This window comes from Cenococcum geophilum (genome assembly GCF_001692895.1).
Source record: "Cenococcum geophilum 1.58 unplaced genomic scaffold K441scaffold_10, whole genome shotgun sequence".
In the NCBI taxonomy this organism is placed as follows: Eukaryota; Fungi; Ascomycota; class Dothideomycetes; order Gloniales; family Gloniaceae; genus Cenococcum; species Cenococcum geophilum.
Window position 1 is genome coordinate 2,681,623 of NW_027137568.1, and position 18,802 is coordinate 2,700,424.

The 18,802-nt window shown below is 44.1% G+C and overlaps 4 protein-coding genes across 4 annotated transcripts; 1 reads left to right on the top strand and 3 right to left on the bottom strand.

The window, feature by feature from the left end:
- Positions 1-6,501: 6,501 nt before the first annotated feature.
- On the bottom strand, positions 6,502-8,699 carry K441DRAFT_704055 (FAD/NAD(P)-binding domain-containing protein). Its single transcript, XM_067653515.1, has 2 exons — positions 8,487-8,699; positions 6,502-8,436 (listed from the first exon to the last, which is right to left on the bottom strand). The coding sequence occupies exons 1-2, from the start codon at positions 8,518-8,520 to the stop codon at positions 6,749-6,751; spliced, it is 1,722 nt and encodes a 573-aa protein (XP_067506827.1). The 5' UTR covers positions 8,521-8,699; the 3' UTR covers positions 6,502-6,748.
- Positions 8,700-9,842: 1,143 nt separating this feature from the next.
- K441DRAFT_694492 (UPF0075-domain-containing protein) lies at positions 9,843-10,738 on the bottom strand (the record flags this gene model as incomplete). Its single annotated transcript, XM_067652725.1, has 2 exons — positions 9,843-10,598; positions 10,649-10,738. 2 exons carry the CDS (start codon positions 10,736-10,738, stop codon positions 10,122-10,124), a joined length of 567 nt encoding a protein of 188 aa, XP_067506828.1. The 3' UTR covers positions 9,843-10,121.
- Positions 10,739-12,249: 1,511 nt separating this feature from the next.
- K441DRAFT_711382 (uncharacterized protein) lies at positions 12,250-14,341 on the top strand (the record flags this gene model as incomplete). Its single annotated transcript, XM_067653903.1, has 6 exons — positions 12,250-12,354; positions 12,410-12,470; positions 12,646-12,705; positions 12,790-12,857; positions 12,946-13,108; positions 13,270-14,341. The coding sequence occupies 6 exons, from the start codon at positions 12,250-12,252 to the stop codon at positions 13,908-13,910; spliced, it is 1,098 nt and encodes a 365-aa protein (XP_067506829.1). The 3' UTR covers positions 13,911-14,341.
- Positions 14,169-18,296, bottom strand: K441DRAFT_685558 (MFS general substrate transporter; the record flags this gene model as incomplete). The annotated part of the gene is made up of 4 exons (XM_067651897.1): positions 14,169-14,681; positions 14,869-15,783; positions 16,559-17,529; positions 17,816-18,296. The coding sequence occupies 4 exons, from the start codon at positions 18,294-18,296 to the stop codon at positions 14,169-14,171; spliced, it is 2,880 nt and encodes a 959-aa protein (XP_067506830.1).
- Between the last annotated feature and the right edge of the window lie 506 nt (positions 18,297-18,802).

Consider the following 18,802-nt stretch of genomic DNA (forward strand, 5'->3'; position numbering starts at 1 on the left):
AATTAATTAAAGGTAAGACGCTTTATAATGACTAAGTATAATTTATAAAATAAGTATAATTTATGAAATAAGCGCGACTTAAGGACTAAGAGGAGCTACGGCGGACCTTTTTAAAAGGGTAAGTTTGGTAATCCCTTTAAATATGTCCCTTTTTTCTATATCTAAAATATTCTCTATTTACGGCTTNTGTTCTTTGTTTATTAGTTCCTAAGGGTATATAGAATTAAGTGGCGTTAAGGTCTATAGGGTTATATATAGGGCTTTTAGGTCTTAGAGATGGATCGCGCTTTAGGATATAAGTCGGTTTTATAGAGTTTTAAACGTAAGGTATAGTTGGCTTTAGGGAACGAGTCTGTTTGTTATATTAAAGGTCCTTATTAATTTATTAATATATTATAGTAAATTTGGGTAAGTCCTTTAGCAGTTCTCTGCCTACTAACTATACTCTAATTTTATCCGAAATAGCTTAACGGAGGGTAGTAACTCTAGCGGCTTTATTCTAATCCAGTTTACTAATAAGGCCTAAAAATTCCGAAAAGAAGCTAGTAAAGTCTCGGTTCCGTTATTATAAGTTTTTAAGTTTAGTAACAGCTATATATTCGCGGCTGGCGTTATTATACGTTTATTTTAGTAGAGAGATAAAGATTTTAAAATTAATAAAGGTGCCGTTACGGAAGAATGGGTCTATAGTTCGTATAGCGTCTTTACTTAAACGAGACATTTTATAGCTAATCTTACTAGCTTTGGTAGGGTATTAATTATAGTTTATTAAAAGTTTAAAATGGAGCTTAGTTATAAAGGGATATAGGTTATTTCAATTTCTATTAAATATTAGAGGGTTAGGGAGCTTTTTAGATTTTGTAGTAAGTACTAGGTTTGTTATAGGTATAGGTTAAGCTACTATTACTAGTTTAGGGTTTATATATAGTTATTTTAATTTCGTTTATAGGTGTTACTATTAGGGTCTTTAACGTGAGTACTTTAGCGTTATAGAGTTCTTTGCGTATTACTTTAATTAATTACTAATATTAAGCTTCTAGTATAGTTTATTGCTAGGCTAAGGCATCTATAAAGAACTATTGCATTATAGTTATTTATTCCCTAACTAGGGCTATAATAGTTATCGTGGCGGATTTAAGTTCGTTTGCTATTTTAAGGGTATTAGTATTAACGCAACGTAGTATAAGGGCGTAAAGAGACTTTAGGGAAGATTTAAAGGAATGATATAAATTCTATCTAAATCTAAGGGTATATAGTTCTCGCTAAGAATAAGACGTTGCGTAAAGAAGAGAAAGGAATAACAAGAGAATCATATAATTAAATAGTTAGGGGCTTGGTGGTCAATGCGTGCGCACATACGCACGCGGTCATCGACGGACTTCGGTAATTCAATTGATCTGGCAGATTTTGGTCAAAGCGTCGGAATTCATCTATCGAGTGTTTCACCGAGACATTCCTACTGTAACTGGGCTAGTCCCGTTATAGGTATAGATTTAATTTTCTTATACAAATATAGCCCGCTAAAAGTCTTGCTAAGTATATACTCTATAGTAGATAACTGCTAAGCGGCCGCAGTAGTATATTTACCTTTATATTCCTCCTACTAGAGCTCCTCTATAAGGCCTTATATACCAAAATCTTTAGGATCCTTAGGGTCGCCATAAAGCTAATACTTCTTCTTTTTATCGCCCTTAAATTATTACTTAAACTATACCTATTTCTTATCCGGAAGAAGAACTTATATAGTATAATAGGCAGCGCTCTTATCTGCGTACTTATAGTACTACTTATACTTCTCCTATAAAGCAAAAGCTAAAGCTTTTAAGTAGGTATATTCCTTACTGCTACCGTATTTCTCTTATAGTTCTTTAAAATCTTCCTTTATATTAAATAGACATCTAAGAAGCCAATCTATTATAGTAAATTAATAGTAAAGCGTATATTTATAGTCTTAGCTATATATAGTTGCCTTATAGAAGGGTTATAGTATAAAGGAGAGCTTTTTAAGTAGGAACCAGTGGTAATTTATAAGGGTATTATTTTCTATACCTTCGCCGCGTTTTAGCATATAGTTATTATAGAAGTTTTAGATATATTATTTATAGTTAATAGTATATATAATAGAGCTAAAGTATAAGTTCCACTAGGTTAAATTGCTTTAAATTAACTATAGAGTAAAAAGTTAGAATATTAATAATATTGCGACCGTAGTTAGCCCGGGGGAATAAATAATCTAGCACTATAGCTAATTAAATGCCTATCTTATTACGTTATAGGGAGGTAATAGGACTTACCTTAAGCTAATTAAACTCTACCTACTCTCCACTAATTATAATTTTCTTAAACTCCTTATAACGCTATGGCGACATCCTAATATACCTTATTATATTATACAGTTAACTAAGCGCTCCTTACTTTCTCTAAATTGCTATAATAGTATTAAAATCCTACCTACTATACGCCAACTTAAGCTCCTCTAAAGTAGTATCCGTAGTCTTACCTAGAAGAAAGGCCTAGGTAGCTAGGTTAACTATATAGCTAAGACACTAAATATAATAACGTTTCTACTACTTGGCTATTATCCAGGGGTAAAGAGTCTTAAGAATTAAGTTAATAGCTATATTATTACTTAACGCGTTATTAAGCATAAAATACCTAAGATAACTGCTAATTCTATACTTATTAATTACATTAAGAACTATCTAGGCTATATTAGCGCCGCTATACTCTCCCTTAAGCTATTATAATCTAAGAAGCTTTATCTAGCATACTCTATCGCAATTAATATAATAGGCAACTATCGCAATAATAGCGTAGTAATTTAGTAATATCTATAAGTTAAAGGATAAATAGATACTTAATTAAGCTTAGTATAAGTCCTCCCATAGTTACCTTTTCTATTTTTTAAACTCTCCTATTACCTATCTACGTACTATATTTCGCGTAAGAAGTAATTTAGTAAGACCTTTATTTAGATGCTAAATTAATTTAATAAAGTAGGCGTTTTTAATCTGGTAAAACGCAACGTAACAGTATATAAGCTGTCATAGTGCTGCAATGAAGTAGACTGAATAACTACGTTGTGGTATGAAGAGGGGAAGAAGGTGGAAAGGGGGTATTGTATACAAATAGTAGGGCCGGCCGCCAAGTCGCTAGTGGTGGGCCAGCCAACAGTAGGAAACAGTACAAGACAGTATGAAACAGTATGCGTCAGGTCAGTGCCGTGATATAAGCTATTAAATTAGTAAAAGCTTAAAAGCTTTAAACTAGGCCTTCTAAATATAATCCTACTACTTAATAAATTTTATAATCGCGCCTTTAAGTGAAATTACTTTACCATACTAATTAATGTAATAAAATCGTTTCTAATAACCTAATACTGTTAAATTACTATTAAGCGCTACCCTAAAATCAGCTAATATCTATAAGAGAGCAGAGCAACTTACTAAAAGGCTTATACTTTAGGTCCTTCTTCTAATCTAGGTAGTAGCAGCAGTAGTAATATTAAACGCCCGTGGCTTCGTAAACCATTATATATCCCTTCTCTTCCTCCTATATATACGACTTCTTTATATAGCCTCCGCGCTTCCTTATAACCTCATTATAACGCCTATACTATTAGCCGTAGACTTTAAATTACTTTTACTAAGAGGCCTAGCTTACTATAGGCTCTAGCGCGGAGTTAAACTTAGCTTCGTAATAGGTAAGAGGCTCTACTAAAGCTTTATCTAGCTTTATCTTTTAACGCTTCCTTTTTTAGCTTTAAGAAGACTAATAGGCGCGCTTTTTAGGGACGGCAGGAGCCTTACTGTAACGTGTCCCGCCCGCACGTCGCCATACGGCCAAAAAGACAGAGAGTGCTTGCGAACTTGTCGTAAGCGTGGCGGGATCCAATATATGTACTCTTACAATTGCCCTCCCCTCTGCGCGTTCGTCCTCGAACGCNAAGCCGCAGGAGGTCCACACACTAAGAGTCGCACCATATATTGGGAGTCCCCAGTAACGAAGGCCGCTTGAAACTCAAGCCGTATCGGACACAGCCGACGCCTCTTCGCACGGATGCGCGTTAGACTGTACCAGAGCGAAGCATACGACCGTCGGGAGTCGAACCTACGACCCACCCAGCGACGGACCATACCTGGCTCCAGTAAGTTCGCAAGCACAATTGTAACGTGTCCCGCCCGCACGTCGCCATACGGCCAAAAAGACAGAGAGTGCTTGCGAACTTGTCGTAAGCGTGGCGGGATCCAATATATGTACTCTTACACTTACCTATAGAACGGCTACTACCTATAAGACTACTGCCCCTATTATATAATAATTAACCAGTTAAAATAAAGGCCTCTATTAAGTTAATAATAGGTAAAAATAAGGGTAATTGGTAATAAGGATAAAGCAATAAGTGTAACGTAATAAGTGCAATATAATATATAAACGGGCTCTCAAATTAGTAAGGGGGTAAACTTTAATAATTAAGTGGCTCTAGCTCTTGTACGCCTTACCCAAAACCTTAACACCAAGGCCCTATACTAACTTAATTGGTTTAGGTAGTTAACCGGTTAAGCGGGATTTTTTATAACTAACTAATCGGAAGCCAAAAAAAGCTCTAACCGGTTGCAATTTTAGAAGCGTAACTAACTAACTAACTAAAACTTCAACCAGACCAGTGACATCACTGACCACCGCTATACTGTAATAGAGAAGCCTCTTTTTACTAAGGCCTATAAGCAGGCACGTCTTATATAGGCCTTAGTTTACTATAACTAGCCTCTATAGATATAGGCATAAGTCCTCTAGATAGTTAAAGCCTCCATTATAGCGGGAGGCTTTGGAAAAGTATATATAACTTAACGGCCAAAGGAGAAGTATTTAGACAGCTGCTGCTTCCCTAAGTTCTGTGGCTATAGCTCCTGAATAATATAAGGGACGATATCCCTATATAGTAAGGGAAGATTGGTGGTGTTTAAAAAGGAATGGGGTAATATATCAGAAGACGTATACAGGAAGCACGTGGTTCCTATAATATACGCATATAAAGAGGAGGTTGAGTAATACGCAGGCAAAGGAAATGTCATTCTTATGGAGGACGGAGCGCCTTCCCATATAGCTAAAGCCACGAAATTTTTACACGATCGCAACGACTTATGGAGGACGAAATGGCCTGCTAATTCACCTAATTTGAATCCGATTAAGAACGTTTAGCGGCTGTTAAAGTATCGGGTGGGTAAACGATTTCCTAAGACGGATGAGGAAATACGGCAGTATATTGAGGAGGAATGGGAAAGGCTGCAAGTAGATGCGCTGCGAGGCTGTAATTGTTGCAAACGGGGGCCATACAAAGTGGTAAATTGTAAGAGTATGGTGCATTGCGGATGCATATAGGGGAATTTTGTTAGGCGAGAACTTCAAAATTCTAAGTCGTTTTGCGAGGCGTCTTGGTCACGTCTGCGTACACAAGGTACCACCATAGTAGGACTTAGCGAAAATCGCGAAAATCAAAGTTCCCTATATGCATCCGCAATGCACCATACTCTTACATAGATATCGTACGGAGCTACATCGGGTGCATATACCCCCTATTGCGCACGGTTTTTGGGCGTCTGAGGCATTGATGTTACCCCCTTGTAGAGCTTAAGCGAAAATAAGCGAAAATAGAAAAATAGGAAAATCTGTCAAGTTGCGTGTCAGGTCGGTTGTCGGATGCGCCAATTACGTAGGTTGCGCGCAAGCTGCGTGTCAAAAACGTCAAATGCGTCAACTACGTCAACTACGTCAACGACAGCTATTTGGCAGCCGATTGGCCTAGTTGGCAGTATTCGATTTTGACTTGACGGGTAGTTTGAATTTCAGCCTGCCAATATTTTCCCGATGTAAGAGCCACGATAAGGGTGTATATGCTGTCATTAAGGAGGCGATTAAGGTAGAAGATTACAAGGCTTCCTATTTAGAAGCTTTATAATTTGGGGTTAGTACGTTCTTTACTCCTTACCTTTTTCCTTACCTTCTACTAAGACTTACTATTTATAGTATATATTTGATCTAGAGCCGTATTAGAGTCCTGGAGCTCCACCACCTATTCACTGTATAGAGTGGATTTGGTGGTCAAATCCACTCCACTCCACTCCACTCCAATAAGATCACTGCGACAAGCAAAACTCCGCCACGCGCAGGTGTCGGCATGTTGGCCGACAACGAGCGCATCAAGCCAATCCGAAGATATTATTATTCCCATGGAAGAAGCTTCAGGCCGATGGCTTTATTTCCTGCAACTTTGGACAAATTAGCTCCTTGGATATCAGCGCCACCCGCATTTTCCACGCGCATTGCTCCAAACCGAGCGAGATGCAGCAGGGCACACTCTCCCTCCAATACAGACCGCCATTACGCCTTTAATGGGCCTACATTAGTCACAGGCCTTTCCAATGTATAGAAGAACTTTGTTTAATTCGATTAACTTTACTTGATCCACTTCTCGGAAATAAATGGTAGTAAAGTATAGTGGCTGTGCTATCACTCGCACATTAAAAAAGGAGAGATTAAAGTGTTGCAGAGCTATTTGAAGTGCATAGAGAAGGCAAGTTTATTAACGACAGAAGGATAACCATATCAACAAAATGCGCAAGATCCAGTCTTCTATTTATGGCAATTTAGAATTAGCATAAAAACGCAATAGTGTAAGTGGTCTTAACAAAATCTCATGTCCGAGCCATCCGTCAATGAGACATACTCTAATACTGTGCGTTCACTTTCAGTGAAGCTTCTGCCCTTGGAGATTCACCCACTCCTCAACGAGCCCTTTATAGTCACTCGGGGAATAAGCTTCGAAGCATTCCCTCCACCAGCTTGTCTTTCGATGACGGTTCAATCCAAGTTCATTGAGCATAAGATCGATGTACGGCAAACAGTCAAACCATAACTCCGGGAATCTGTCACCAAAGCCTCGCGAATATCTCCACTTCCCAAACTGGGAGTGCAGCACTGTCTCGTACATGATGCGATCTCCAAATTGCTGGCCAGATCCGGCGACGCCGGATATTTGACCACCAAGGAAGGCGGTGATCCATAAAGCCTGGGTCTGAGCGATGATTGTGGTTGCTGGGCTACGGTAAGCTCCGGCGAAAGCTAGCGTGCGGTGGTGGATGAAGGCGGGAGGTATCATGAAGCGGTAGAGTCGGTACGGCTCCTTGGTAATAGTCTCTTTGCTAAGTGATGTCTGCCTTGGATTTAATCGGATTGGTGGCTGCAACGCGAGCTTCGGGAACGAAGACAAGATCTCAGTGTCGGCACGGGCGATGTGTATTGCAGTAGTAGTAGAAGAAGATCCAGGAAGCCCAAGCTCATTATTACTGATAAACTTGATCGGAGGAGTGTCTTTCCAACCGGTGCCGCAGATAAGCACATCGGCAGCGAGCGTTTGAGAATTTGAGAGATTTATTGTACGATGGGACAGGTGTTCGATGTCGGCGATATGTATTCTAATCTTACCATTGCGGACGAGGTCGAAAATGTCATTGTCGTAATTTAGCAATCCACGATTTGTACCGACGAAGAATACATCGTCCCAAGGTTTCAGCTTGGCCGTCTCAGGATGTTTATCATATCCATGGTGAGATAGGATGCTATGCTCCATCATGAAGAAGAAGCCGTCAACAATCTTGCGACCAAGCCAGGTTTGATGAAAGAACCATCGGAAGAGTCCATAGCCATCAAAATCTCCCCATATGCAAGGACTGAGCCATGTAATGAGGCGCGTCTGCAGGAGTAACTCTGGAATAATCTTCAGGGGCGTCAAGCGGTTTGGTGTCATCCAACATGGGCCATGTCCCGAGGCTCTGATAACCCAGTCAACTTCCACACCAGCAGAGGCGTACGCGGAGACGATATCCCATGAAAATTTTGCGCCACTCATGACTACCACCTTCTTAAATGGCCCAAGTCCATTGGATTGCTTAGCAAATTCGCTGCTGTGGAATATTGGCGCGTCGAATTCGTCTTGGCCTTTGAAAGTGGGAACGAACGGCTCCGAAGTAAGACCTGTTGCGACAACTAATTTGGACGCCCATATCGTAGATGGGGGCTTCGCTGGATCCTGCCCATCTAGGATCGTTAGAAGCCAACCATCTTTGCCTTGCTCTTCTGCTGTCACAACGTTGCAATTCAGGCGTATGTGCTCAAGCAATCCAAACTTCTCCGCATAACTATAGAGATAGTTGTGGACATGCTGGCCTGGAATGTGATCATCCTCACCAAAACCATGGCTGCTCATGGGATAGTCACTAAATTCGAGAGTACCAAAATGGTTGTTGGTTTTCAGGCCGGGATACAAACGATCTTGCGCCCAAACACCTCCGATTGAGGAGCCTTTATCCAGAATTAGAACAGAAGTCCCAGGATTGACGTTTTTGTATGTTTTCGCAAGTGACAAGCCATGAATCCCTGTTGGGGCTGTATCAGCGAATGCCTTGATGTGATTTGACGGCTCTTACCAGCGCCTACCACAACCAGATCAAACTTTTCCATTTCGAGTGTTCACGTAGAACCGAGTCAGCCAATAGAAGAAAGGGTCAAGTTAGTGACCTTGAACAAGCTTTAACATGCAGGCAACAAGTGGGAAATGAAGATAGAAGAGAGATGCGCAAACTTGAGCATCTGGCTTCGCAGGTAAATGGCATGGGATAAGCAAAAAGTTATGCAAAAGGAGGTGGTGCAACGCCACAAAAGTGCACGCTGGCACCCGCCCTCGGCCGTTGGCTGGCATGCCAAGGTCAGCTCACCAGCCCTGGCTTTTGAGCTTCAAGAATATTACGAGAGATTAAACAATAGCCTATTGGCGTCATCAAGCGACGCCATCAGCTGCACAGTAGGCGCTTGGAACTTTAAGGGGGGGAAAGAAAAAGATTGGGCATCTGGGCAGCAAGGACATGGTAAGCTACATTGGGAGCCCTGATGCTCACACCCAAAACGCTGTCCTGGGACGATGCAGCCTGGGTAACACAGCCATCATCGCAGATGAGCTTTTCCCTTAGAATATTTTCTTTCGAGGAGACGGAGCAGATGCAGACGGGAGTGCTGTTGTGCTGTAATGGCTGCGGTTGATAGGTGCGGTTGGTGGTGTGGCGGAAGATAGGCGCTAGGGCAATTTCTTTCTTAGTGGTCTAGCCATCACGGCTCGTGGGGGACACGCTCTGGACCCTGCCGGTGCTGGCGTCAGAAATCTAATAACTAACAATCGGTCCATTCATTTATTTCCCTCTCTTCTTGATACATCCTATGGCAACGTAGCACACTATCAAGACATAAGCAGGCCTTCCACATTACAGCGTATCTATCATACGTACACCCCTAATTAATATGCATACATCTCCCTCCTAGATCCTTCCACTTTAGGTTTACAAATTGCGTGAATTTAGCCTTGCAGCTAGTTCTACAAAATATAAATCAGATCAACACCTTAACTCGTCGCGAGCTATCGGCATTTAAATACCGCATACACTAGGCGCGGGCGTGGGCGTGGGCGTGGACGTGGACGTGGGCGCTGGGGCAGTTTGCAGGCGTTAAGTAAAAGTAAGTAGCAGCACCTAAATTAGCTTGCGTAGTGCCTTTTAGGTCCCTGCGCAATATAATTAATTAACTTAGAAGTAGGTAGATAGTATTATCCCTTCGAACGGTGACGTCCATCTGTAAATTGGTCCGTGCGGGAACACCAGAATTTCCAAGCACGAACGATTTGATTTGTTTGATTTAATTGGCCAGTTCTTATCGATAACAAATGGACGCAAATCACCGTGCGAAGGGATAGATACCTTCTAAATTAAACGGGAATAATCTAAGCCTGTTTAAGTAGGAGGTGTATGATTATTATCGACTATTACTAAACTCTTTTCCGTTGACATGATTTAACAATTCCTGGACAGGCGGTAACCGGGTTGCAGAATCTCCGAACATCATCCCTTTTCGCATGACGTGTAGTCCTTTCCAAGCGCTACCTTGCCCAAAACATACTCTGCCCTGACCTTCACACAACCAGGCACAGGAATGGACCGTCCCATAACCGCCTCCACCGCCTGCCAAGCGAATTCTGCTTCGTCCAACATCATAATCTTAGCCCGTGGGTCATTCTTCTAGATAGAGGCGGTGATGTTCGGATTATACGCGCCACCTCCACACATGAAAATCTCATCGATGTCTTGGGAGGGTGCGTATCGGCGGTAATGGTTAACAATCGCCTGAGCCGTTATGCGAGTGGCTGTTGCAGCAATGTCATCCGGAGTCATTCCTAGCGATTCGCCCTTCTTGATGAGCTCGTGTGCCAACGTATCGCGGAATACTTCTCGCCTTGTCGTCTTCGACGGGTCAAGCTTGAAGTATTTAAACTGTAGGAGCTCATCCACCAACTCTTGATTCACCGTTCCGCGCGCCCCCATCGCACCATCCTTGTCATACTCCTGCTCGCCGTTGGTGTAATGCCGCACTACAGCGTCGATAAAAACGATCCCCGGTCCAGTATCGAAGTCATAGCATTTATCGATGCTACCTTTGTTATCAGGTGGGATAAAGCACACATTAGTTATCCCTCCAATGTTCTGGCAAGCCCTCAACTTGTCAGGTGGTGCGAAACTAGTGCGTCAAAAAATGCAATCAGAGGTACACCCTGTCGTCCAGCAGCCTGGTCGCTAACACGGAAGTCTTTGACAGTGGTGATACCAGTACGAGATACGATGAACGACCCTTCAGTCATGGTGAGTGCAGATTGAATCTAGCCTTTTCCAGCATGGAGAGCAGCCAGATGGTTTGGCCGTGGGATCCTATCGACCTGAATCAAAGTTCCTTACTACCATCGTAATACTATCTAACGACCTAGATCGTCTATACGAACTATGTCTCAGTTGTCTCGTATCTTGAGCTCGTATGTCTCATCGAACGTCTCATTACCTGTTTCTCTTAACTATGACCTACTACATGACGACGTCGTCGTCATTGTATTTGGGACCTACCTGATGTATATAAGAGAGCTTCTAGAGCCCTCTTTAATAAAACAGAGTTCTCATTCCTGATCGTCCGTTCAACAGATCCGATTACGTCAATACTGGATATATCGACCGAGTAGTCCTTACAAAATTCCCTGACGGCTGCCGCGAATGTCTCCCCAAGGAGAACATTGGCTTCCGAAAGCTCATCAGGTGTCGTCTTATTGTAGTAAATCATAGTCATGGCGCGTTTTTTAATGGTTTATTCGACAGGCATTTCGCCATACTAATAGACGGATTAGCTTTGAAATGATGAATTCTCATTTATTCACATTAGTATTTATCTTGAGAAGTTCGAAGTGCATTGGAGCAGTAGGGTTGTCCTATCTGAAGTGGCATAGGGCACAATCAATGCCATCCAGTGATGTTCCACTATTTAGGCCCAGAATCGTCAATTCCAGAGGTTTACTGGAATCTCCGTTGACCTTGCTGCCAGCTAGGGCGGTTGGTAGATTATTCTCTGGCATTTTGGGGTTCCAAGACGTGATTCAGATAGTAGCTTCGTTTCGCGACCTCGATATAGCTTTAGGCACTTTAGCACAGCTGAAAGGCGTGAGTGAATAAGAGAAGACGTTACTCATCGATCCGACGAGTTTTTGCCTTTTGTTGTTTCACATGACTGGAAAGAACGTCATGCGTTGCCAAGGCTGTTAAATGGCTAAACGTCTAAAAGGTAGTTACGGCGGCAACAATTGTGAGGAATTGAACCTCTAACCCTTCCAACGTCAGCTTCTCCGCTGATCCCGACATCCCCAGACTCATTGTCATGGCTTCGGCTACTAAATGAGCCCGTACCCGGCTCCTCGGGGCACCTGTCGATCGGTAGTCCGTGCACCGATGAGTAAGTAAAGAATGAGAACTCTGTCTATTGAAAATGTGGCTCTATAGCCTCTATGTATACATAAGAAAAAGGGACAGTAGACTACGTCGGTGACCGAGTCGTCGACCGAGTCGTTGACCGGGTCGCTGACCGAGACAGTAGTAAGACGGTGGTAAGGAAACCCGTTTCAAAACCCGACCTGGATCGACAGCACCAGACCAGACCAGCAGTTCACTCAACCATTGAACTCCATATTCTCTCTTCGAAGTCACCCGTGTCAATTCAACCTTCGAGATGGCGTTGCTGAATCTTTGGAAGAAGCTTTCTCCGAAGCAACTCAACATTGCTATCCAGGTCTTCTCTCTTATCTCCATCTTTTTCGAAGGCTACGATTAAGGTGTTATGGTTGGTATCAATGGATCGCCGGATTACATTCAAGAAGTGAAAATTAGCCATTCCGATGGAACCGTTACCGACACCACCAAGCAGGGCGGGATTGTGAGCATAGTAAGTCTGCTAATCTCTCCATCGGGTAGCTCTGTTTCATTAACGCGCAATGCAGTATTACCTGGGCGCTATTATAGGGTGCTTCCTTGGAGGTTGGGCAGCTGACCGTACCGGGCGTATCAATGGCTTATCCTTCGCCGCCATTTTTGCCTTAATCGGAGGCGCTTTGCAAGCAGCACCCAAAGTGCTAGTTTCATCCTCGTTGTATATGTTGTCACCGGCCTGGGAATAGGAGGGATGCTTCTTTGATCCACTTCAATAGTTTGATAATACTTAAACTGATTTAAATAGCCTTGACTGGCATTACGCCAGTATTAGTGTCCAAAACCTCTACCGCAAGCCACCGTGGAGGTTTCTTGGGATATCTTCATCGCTAACTGTAAGTAACTCATTCGCAATCTCCTCTTAGATATGACTGTTGACTTCTCTGTGTAGATTTGGATATCTCGATGGCATACTGGATCTTATTTGGCCTAGCGCTTATTGACGGCAGCTACCCCGCCGTCCGTTGACGATTCCTGCTGGCTTTCCAGCAGGGACCAAGACGCTACCGACCCCCCACGCTACCTAGCTTCTGTTAGCCGCACGAAGGAAGCCAAGGAGGCCCTCGAGCACATCCGCGGGTCCCCTAATGAACATGTCGAGCGAGAATTCTTTGAGACCTGTGCGGCGTCCGAGAGTACCAAACCCACGTCTCATATCGGGTTCGTGAAGGTCCTCCTAGGTCTAGATAACTCCCTTGCGCCTCATCTCGGTCGCCGAGCATGGCTCTGCCTCTAGCTCCAAATCATGGCATTATGGACCAGCATTACTGTAAGCAGTCCCTAGACCCCCAAGCAAAAGCATGCCAACTAACATATCTAATCAGGCCGTAACTGCCTACTCACCCGTGCCCCTCTCACAAGCTGGCTACAGCACCATCAAAGCAAAATGGCCTTACAGGCGGACTCAACGCCATTAGCATTGTCAGTGTAATTATTAGCGCTCAAATCGTCGACCGGCTCGGCCGCCGCAAATGCCTCATTGGCGGTGCCTTCGGACTCTTCGCTGTGAATCTAATCGCTACCTCCCTCTACGAAGCATCCCGAATCAACCGGTCCGAAGCGGCCTCCATCGCACCTGCTGCAGTTACCATGCTCTTCCTATTCAGCCTCATTTACGCCGCGACCTGGGGCACAGCTGCATTCCCCATCCCGACGGAGATCTTCCCCCCGGAAATGCGCACGCAGGGCAACAGTTTTGGCATAACTGGCTGGGTGATCGGCGTCGGCTGGACTGTTCTCATCAACCCGATCATGTTCGCGCATATTGAGAGCCGCACCTATTTCCTCTTTGCTGGCCTGAATCTGCTCTGGATCCCGATCGTGTATTCCTCTAATCCCGAGACCGCGAATCGATCCCTCGAGTCGATCAACGCTATGTTCGCACCATCAAGACCCTTCTTCCGAGATATGGAGAAAGCTTATGCGGCTGGCGGGGAAGTCCTGGCGAATTATGGGGGAATTGATGAAGTCAGGAGGAAGAGCGATGGAGGCGTGAGGAGTTTTCGACGATAATCCAGGCTAAGGTTAGGCACAACGTATTTCTGATGTTCGCTGTAGTTATTCTCGTGAGTTACGTTACCGAGTCACGAATCCGTGGCCGCGAAATCAATATCAGTAAACGATAACTTCAATCTCAACACGTAATACCGTCTATTCTATACGTATGTCTAAAATGTGAGGTTCTAAATAGTGATTTAAGGAATTATTAAATGTACGTTTCACCTCCGAACACTAGCCTGAACGCACCTTAGCAAGGTGGCCATCAGCGCTCTAAACTCGTTTCTTCAAAACCCATCCAGTCTTCGAGATCCTCGCTGCAATCAGCGTCAATCCCCCAGCAATCATGACTGTTCCACCCCACATCTGTGCATACAGATAACTTCCACCGTGCGCTTGAATTAATGCTCCCGCTAATGGGGGGCCAGTCAACGCAGCTACGCCCGCAATACTAAACCCCATACCCATCCTGACGCCCGCTTTGCTCAAATCCGTCGTCAAACTACTCAAAGTCGCTGGAAATAGCCCTTGAAAACCGGCGGTGAAGAGTCCATAGACTGCTGCGAAGGCGTAGAGGCCACCCGTAGAAGTAACACCAGACCAGGCAAAGAGAATGGTGGCAGAAACAAAGGAGAAAGGAAGAATAGTGTTTAGCGGACCAAATTTAAGGTCCGCAAGATAGTTTGGAATCAGGCGACCCATAAGGCCAAGCCCGTTCATGATAAGAAGGAGGTTCACAGAGGTAGGGTAGGATACACCAATCACCTCGAGGCCAAAAGCGCCAATCTAAGGAACGTCAGCTGACATTGGAAATAATAAATTGGCGGAGCTGTTTAAGGCTGAGAGCAAAAGAAGTAACCGCACCCCTCAGCAGGGCTTATGACACAGACATAGTTCCTCCCTTAACTGCAATGAAATCCATATTCGATACATCGTGTAGTCGTTCAACAAAAGAAAACAGTTCGAGACTCACATAGTAGAACGCAAAAAACTGTCCCCAAATACACAAGAAAATCCCCACGCAATAAAGCGAGTAAGTAGTCTCCTTAAACGCCGAAAGTTCGATGAGAGGTCCACTTCTCCGTGGTGGTAGTCGGGGTTTGAGCAATGATGCGGTCAACGCACCAACAGCCAGCATGACGAACCCCATAATTCGCACTGTCCAGCCAAAGCCTAGCCTAGGAAGTAGCTCTCGCATGACAGTAGGGTAAATAAGTCCACCGGAAGCAGAGCCAGACGCCACGATTGCAACTGCTAAGTTGCGCCTCTTGGAAAAGTAGGTGGTGACAAGGGACATCGTTGGGCAGAACTGTAGGCCGCATCCAATGCCCGTGCAGAGCCCTTGTGCTAGGAACAGTTGCCAATAACTAGTGCAAAGAGAAGTCATGAAGACTCCTAGACACTCTACAAGCACCCCGGCTATGAAAACCCAGTAGAAGTACCCCGCATCAAGCGCTCGGCCAGAGAACGTGCCCACAAAAAAATGACCTAGAATTTGAATTGATCCAATCCATGAGACTGTTGAAGGAGCAAAGCCAAGCTGAGAAGTGTAGTACGTTTGGAAAACACCGAATGAAGTTATCACGCCCCAGGTATTTAGGAGAACTAGATGGCCCATGAAAGCTTGCGTCCAGGCTTTCAATCCTCCGTCCGGAGGCGGACCGGGGTCTTTAAGAGAGACATTCGACCTTCCAGTAAGTATCTTGGTCATAATTCCACCAGCGTTGTATTTGGCTTCATCTAGTCGGCTCTGCACTCCAGTAATTTGTATTTCTTCATCCTCATACAAGTGCAGGGTGTTCCGCTCATGTTCCTTGGTTTCATGGCGTCCTATCACTAAGCTGTGCTTCTCTCTCCCCTCTTCTTGTTTTTCATCGTTTCCTGGAGTCTGTGAGCGTAGAGACATTGCGAAAATGAATGCGTAGCCATCGGATAAGAAGAAAAAGGAAACCACAAGAAAAGATGGCGGGGGATCGTTTCCATCATCATTTGAAGCCCGATAGCGGGGTCTTCTACGTCGAAGGAATTGGTTACAAGCATTTGGGGAGACTTAGATACTAGTAGTGGCACTTAGGCGTTTTCTATGCATGAAGTTGAGCCCTTTGAAGCATTGGTGAGGTGACAAAGCCGTCGTAGCCGTGCCGAGACCGGACTCCGGGTGTAAGCTAATGACATTTACGGTATCCCGACAATTGATGGGGTCCATTCTACCTCCTGTGTGAGCAATTGCATACTCTACGCTCTTCTTATCTAAGGCCGCGGTAAATATACCGGCCTGTTCCCACGCAAAACGGGACTTGATTAGTTACCACCGCGCAATGCATACTTGAACCAAATAAGCTTTCAAAGCCTTTCTTAGACCCTTAAAGGGACCACAAAACTCAACTTATAGTCAAGAATCTAAATTCTTAAAATTTTAGTTGCCCTTAAGCTCTAAATGCAAGTTAATTGACTACTACTAATAATAATCTACTTTAACGGCCTTTGACAGTTTATTTAAAATACTTATGGTGTGGCGGGAACTAAGGTAAATATATTCTGAAGAATAACATAACTATTCTAACATTAGTCCCCCCAGACTTCCGTGTGCCAATTAGTTGGCTCGAATCTGTTATGGCTCATGCTTCAGTGACGAAAATGAAGCTATTTCTGTCGTTATTTACTCTATCCTCAGCCTCCTGAATCACCTCCTCCATCCGAGTCACGAGACGGTCTACGTCGTCCTTCGACATCTCTCCGTCCTTTTTGTCACCATCCTCAAGGCTACTCCCAAAATTGTACCACTCCGAGGAAAAGGCTAACGAAGGCCTCGGCACCGTCTCACCGTATAAATATGGTGGAAAACAAGTCCCAAGTACCTCGAGATAGAGTTGCAAGTTAATATTCCGAGATTTCAGGTTACGTGCAAACTTATACATTGTCTCAGAATGCCCATTGTTCCAGATTCCGTTAGCGCGCAGATTCTCAGCAGTGGCTGAATGAACCAGATCCAAGTTCTGAAGATGTTTGTACCAAATTAGAGCGTACGTATCAATGGCGGTTTCAGAGTTACCCAAAATGCTGCCAGAAAACAACAAGCGAATAGATTTGAGATCCCGTGGACCTAAGTGTGCTTCTAGAGCGCTTTTAAAGATAGAGTTGGTCGATATCTCGATATGTGTGAGAGCTTCAAAATGAAATAGCCCGGGAGTGTCTGCAAGGCGGATAGGCCGACCGTTGCCTTCATCATTGCCTTCAATGCTATCGTGGAAAGTATGTTTGAGGAACCGTAGAGAATGCTTTTGTAGTGCCAGCGCGGCAAAAAGTTGTATTGGCTGCTCACCAATATGCTCAGATTTGCTGCCATGGGAATGATGCGCACTCTCGCCGATAGTGAGATGTTTGAGAGCTCGCGGGGCTGAAAGAATATGAGAAAGGCCTGCAGCGGTTACACCACACTCCTCCAAGACAAGGCTTGCTAATGGAGTTGATCTAGAGTAAGCCCTAAGAAAGTCGAGATCGTCTCCAATTTCAGCACACGATAGATGGATGTTACGGAGAGATGGGTGAAGGAACAATAGGCCAAGTCTTCCGAGGTTGTAATATCTAGAGCCGACGCCGTGGGAGTGGAGAGTAACTTTGCAACTTATGTTAGCTTCGTCTATATAAAGCTGCTTGTAGTACCGGGGGGGATGATAAATGCCAAAAGTTGAACAAAAAGACACCCCCCGGAAAGATTGCCGAAGATTTAATCTTGTGCCACTGAGGAAACCCTCAATCTTTCTGAAGATCCTTTTAATGACACCTTCGATCAGAAGAGACTTCAAGAGTAGTGTAACTGGTCAATCTCCTCTGGAAAAAACAGGAGCAGGTAATCGATTGGATTATTGCTTTAGGATTTCTTGAGTAAATTTGCATCAGTCTATGAAACCATGACTCACAAGATTGAAGTAAGGGAAGCACTTTTGGCTGCTCGCCTATTGAGGCTAATGGTGAAGCAAGTTCCAAAATCCTGTAGAACTCTGCCAGGTCTTCCTTAATCCACGAAACTGCTACATCCATTTGCCAATTTCCCTCATTGCTGTAAGGCGACTCAATAGTCCACTCCCGAAGATTTGTGAAGTCCTTCAGAAGAGGGGCCAGAGTATCCATACCCTCCTTGCGCCGGTAGGAACATCGCATGTCTAAAGACTGGATTGCGGAGGCCCGTTCTGGGTGCGTCCTGATGGATTGAGCGAAGCGGAGAGCTTGTGGACCGGTCCGGAGCAAAATGAATTGATAGAGAAAAGGCTCCGCTAGTAATCGAAGGCGGTGGCATGTTCGAGCAAGGCTGCGAAGCGTTTCTAGATCGTTGGCACTTTCTTGGATAATAGCCAGTACAAGCTCATCAGCTAGAGAAAGTAGGGGGAAGTATGCGGACATATTCAGGCAGTATTATAAGGAAACCTGAGTTGAATCGTGAATCGAAGAGAAAATTCCCGCAAGGCCTGAAAGAAGAGGCACTATGCTTCCAACGAAGGGGGTGGGGGAAGACATGGCAGAGAGCAGGCAACAACATAGCCCTGATAGCTCACCCTAATCATCTCTACCACAGAACCCTGCTATCACTCCTCACTTTCAATTAAATGTTCAGAGTAGTCGTGGCCTTCGTGGGGAGATTTAGTGTGCCAGTGCAGTGGTGGTGAGGTTTATAGAGATGAATGTTGGTCATCGAGGCGCAGGTCGTTTAATTGCTGCCAACCGGATTCTCGGTCGTGAATGGCTTTAATATATTCAGTACAGTTTATGAACAATTTAGGTAGGGTTTAAAGGGGTAGTTAAGAAAGCTTCGAATCTCATTTGGATACTCCGTTCTGAACTGCTCTCGGAATAATATCCAAAATTATTATGTATTGCACCAGCCACGGATAGCGCCCTGCATGAACTTC

What these genes read in the sequence shown, in the direction of transcription:
- K441DRAFT_704055 (XM_067653515.1), bottom strand. Translation starts at nt 8,520, where the DNA reads ATGGAAAAGTTTGATCTGGTTGTGGTAGGCGCTG. An exon ending in TCTGGTTGTGGTAGGCGCTG is followed by an intron (nt 8,437 to 8,486) that starts GTAAGAGCCGTC and finishes CAGCCCCAACAG; the next exon opens with GGATTCATGGCTTGTCACTT.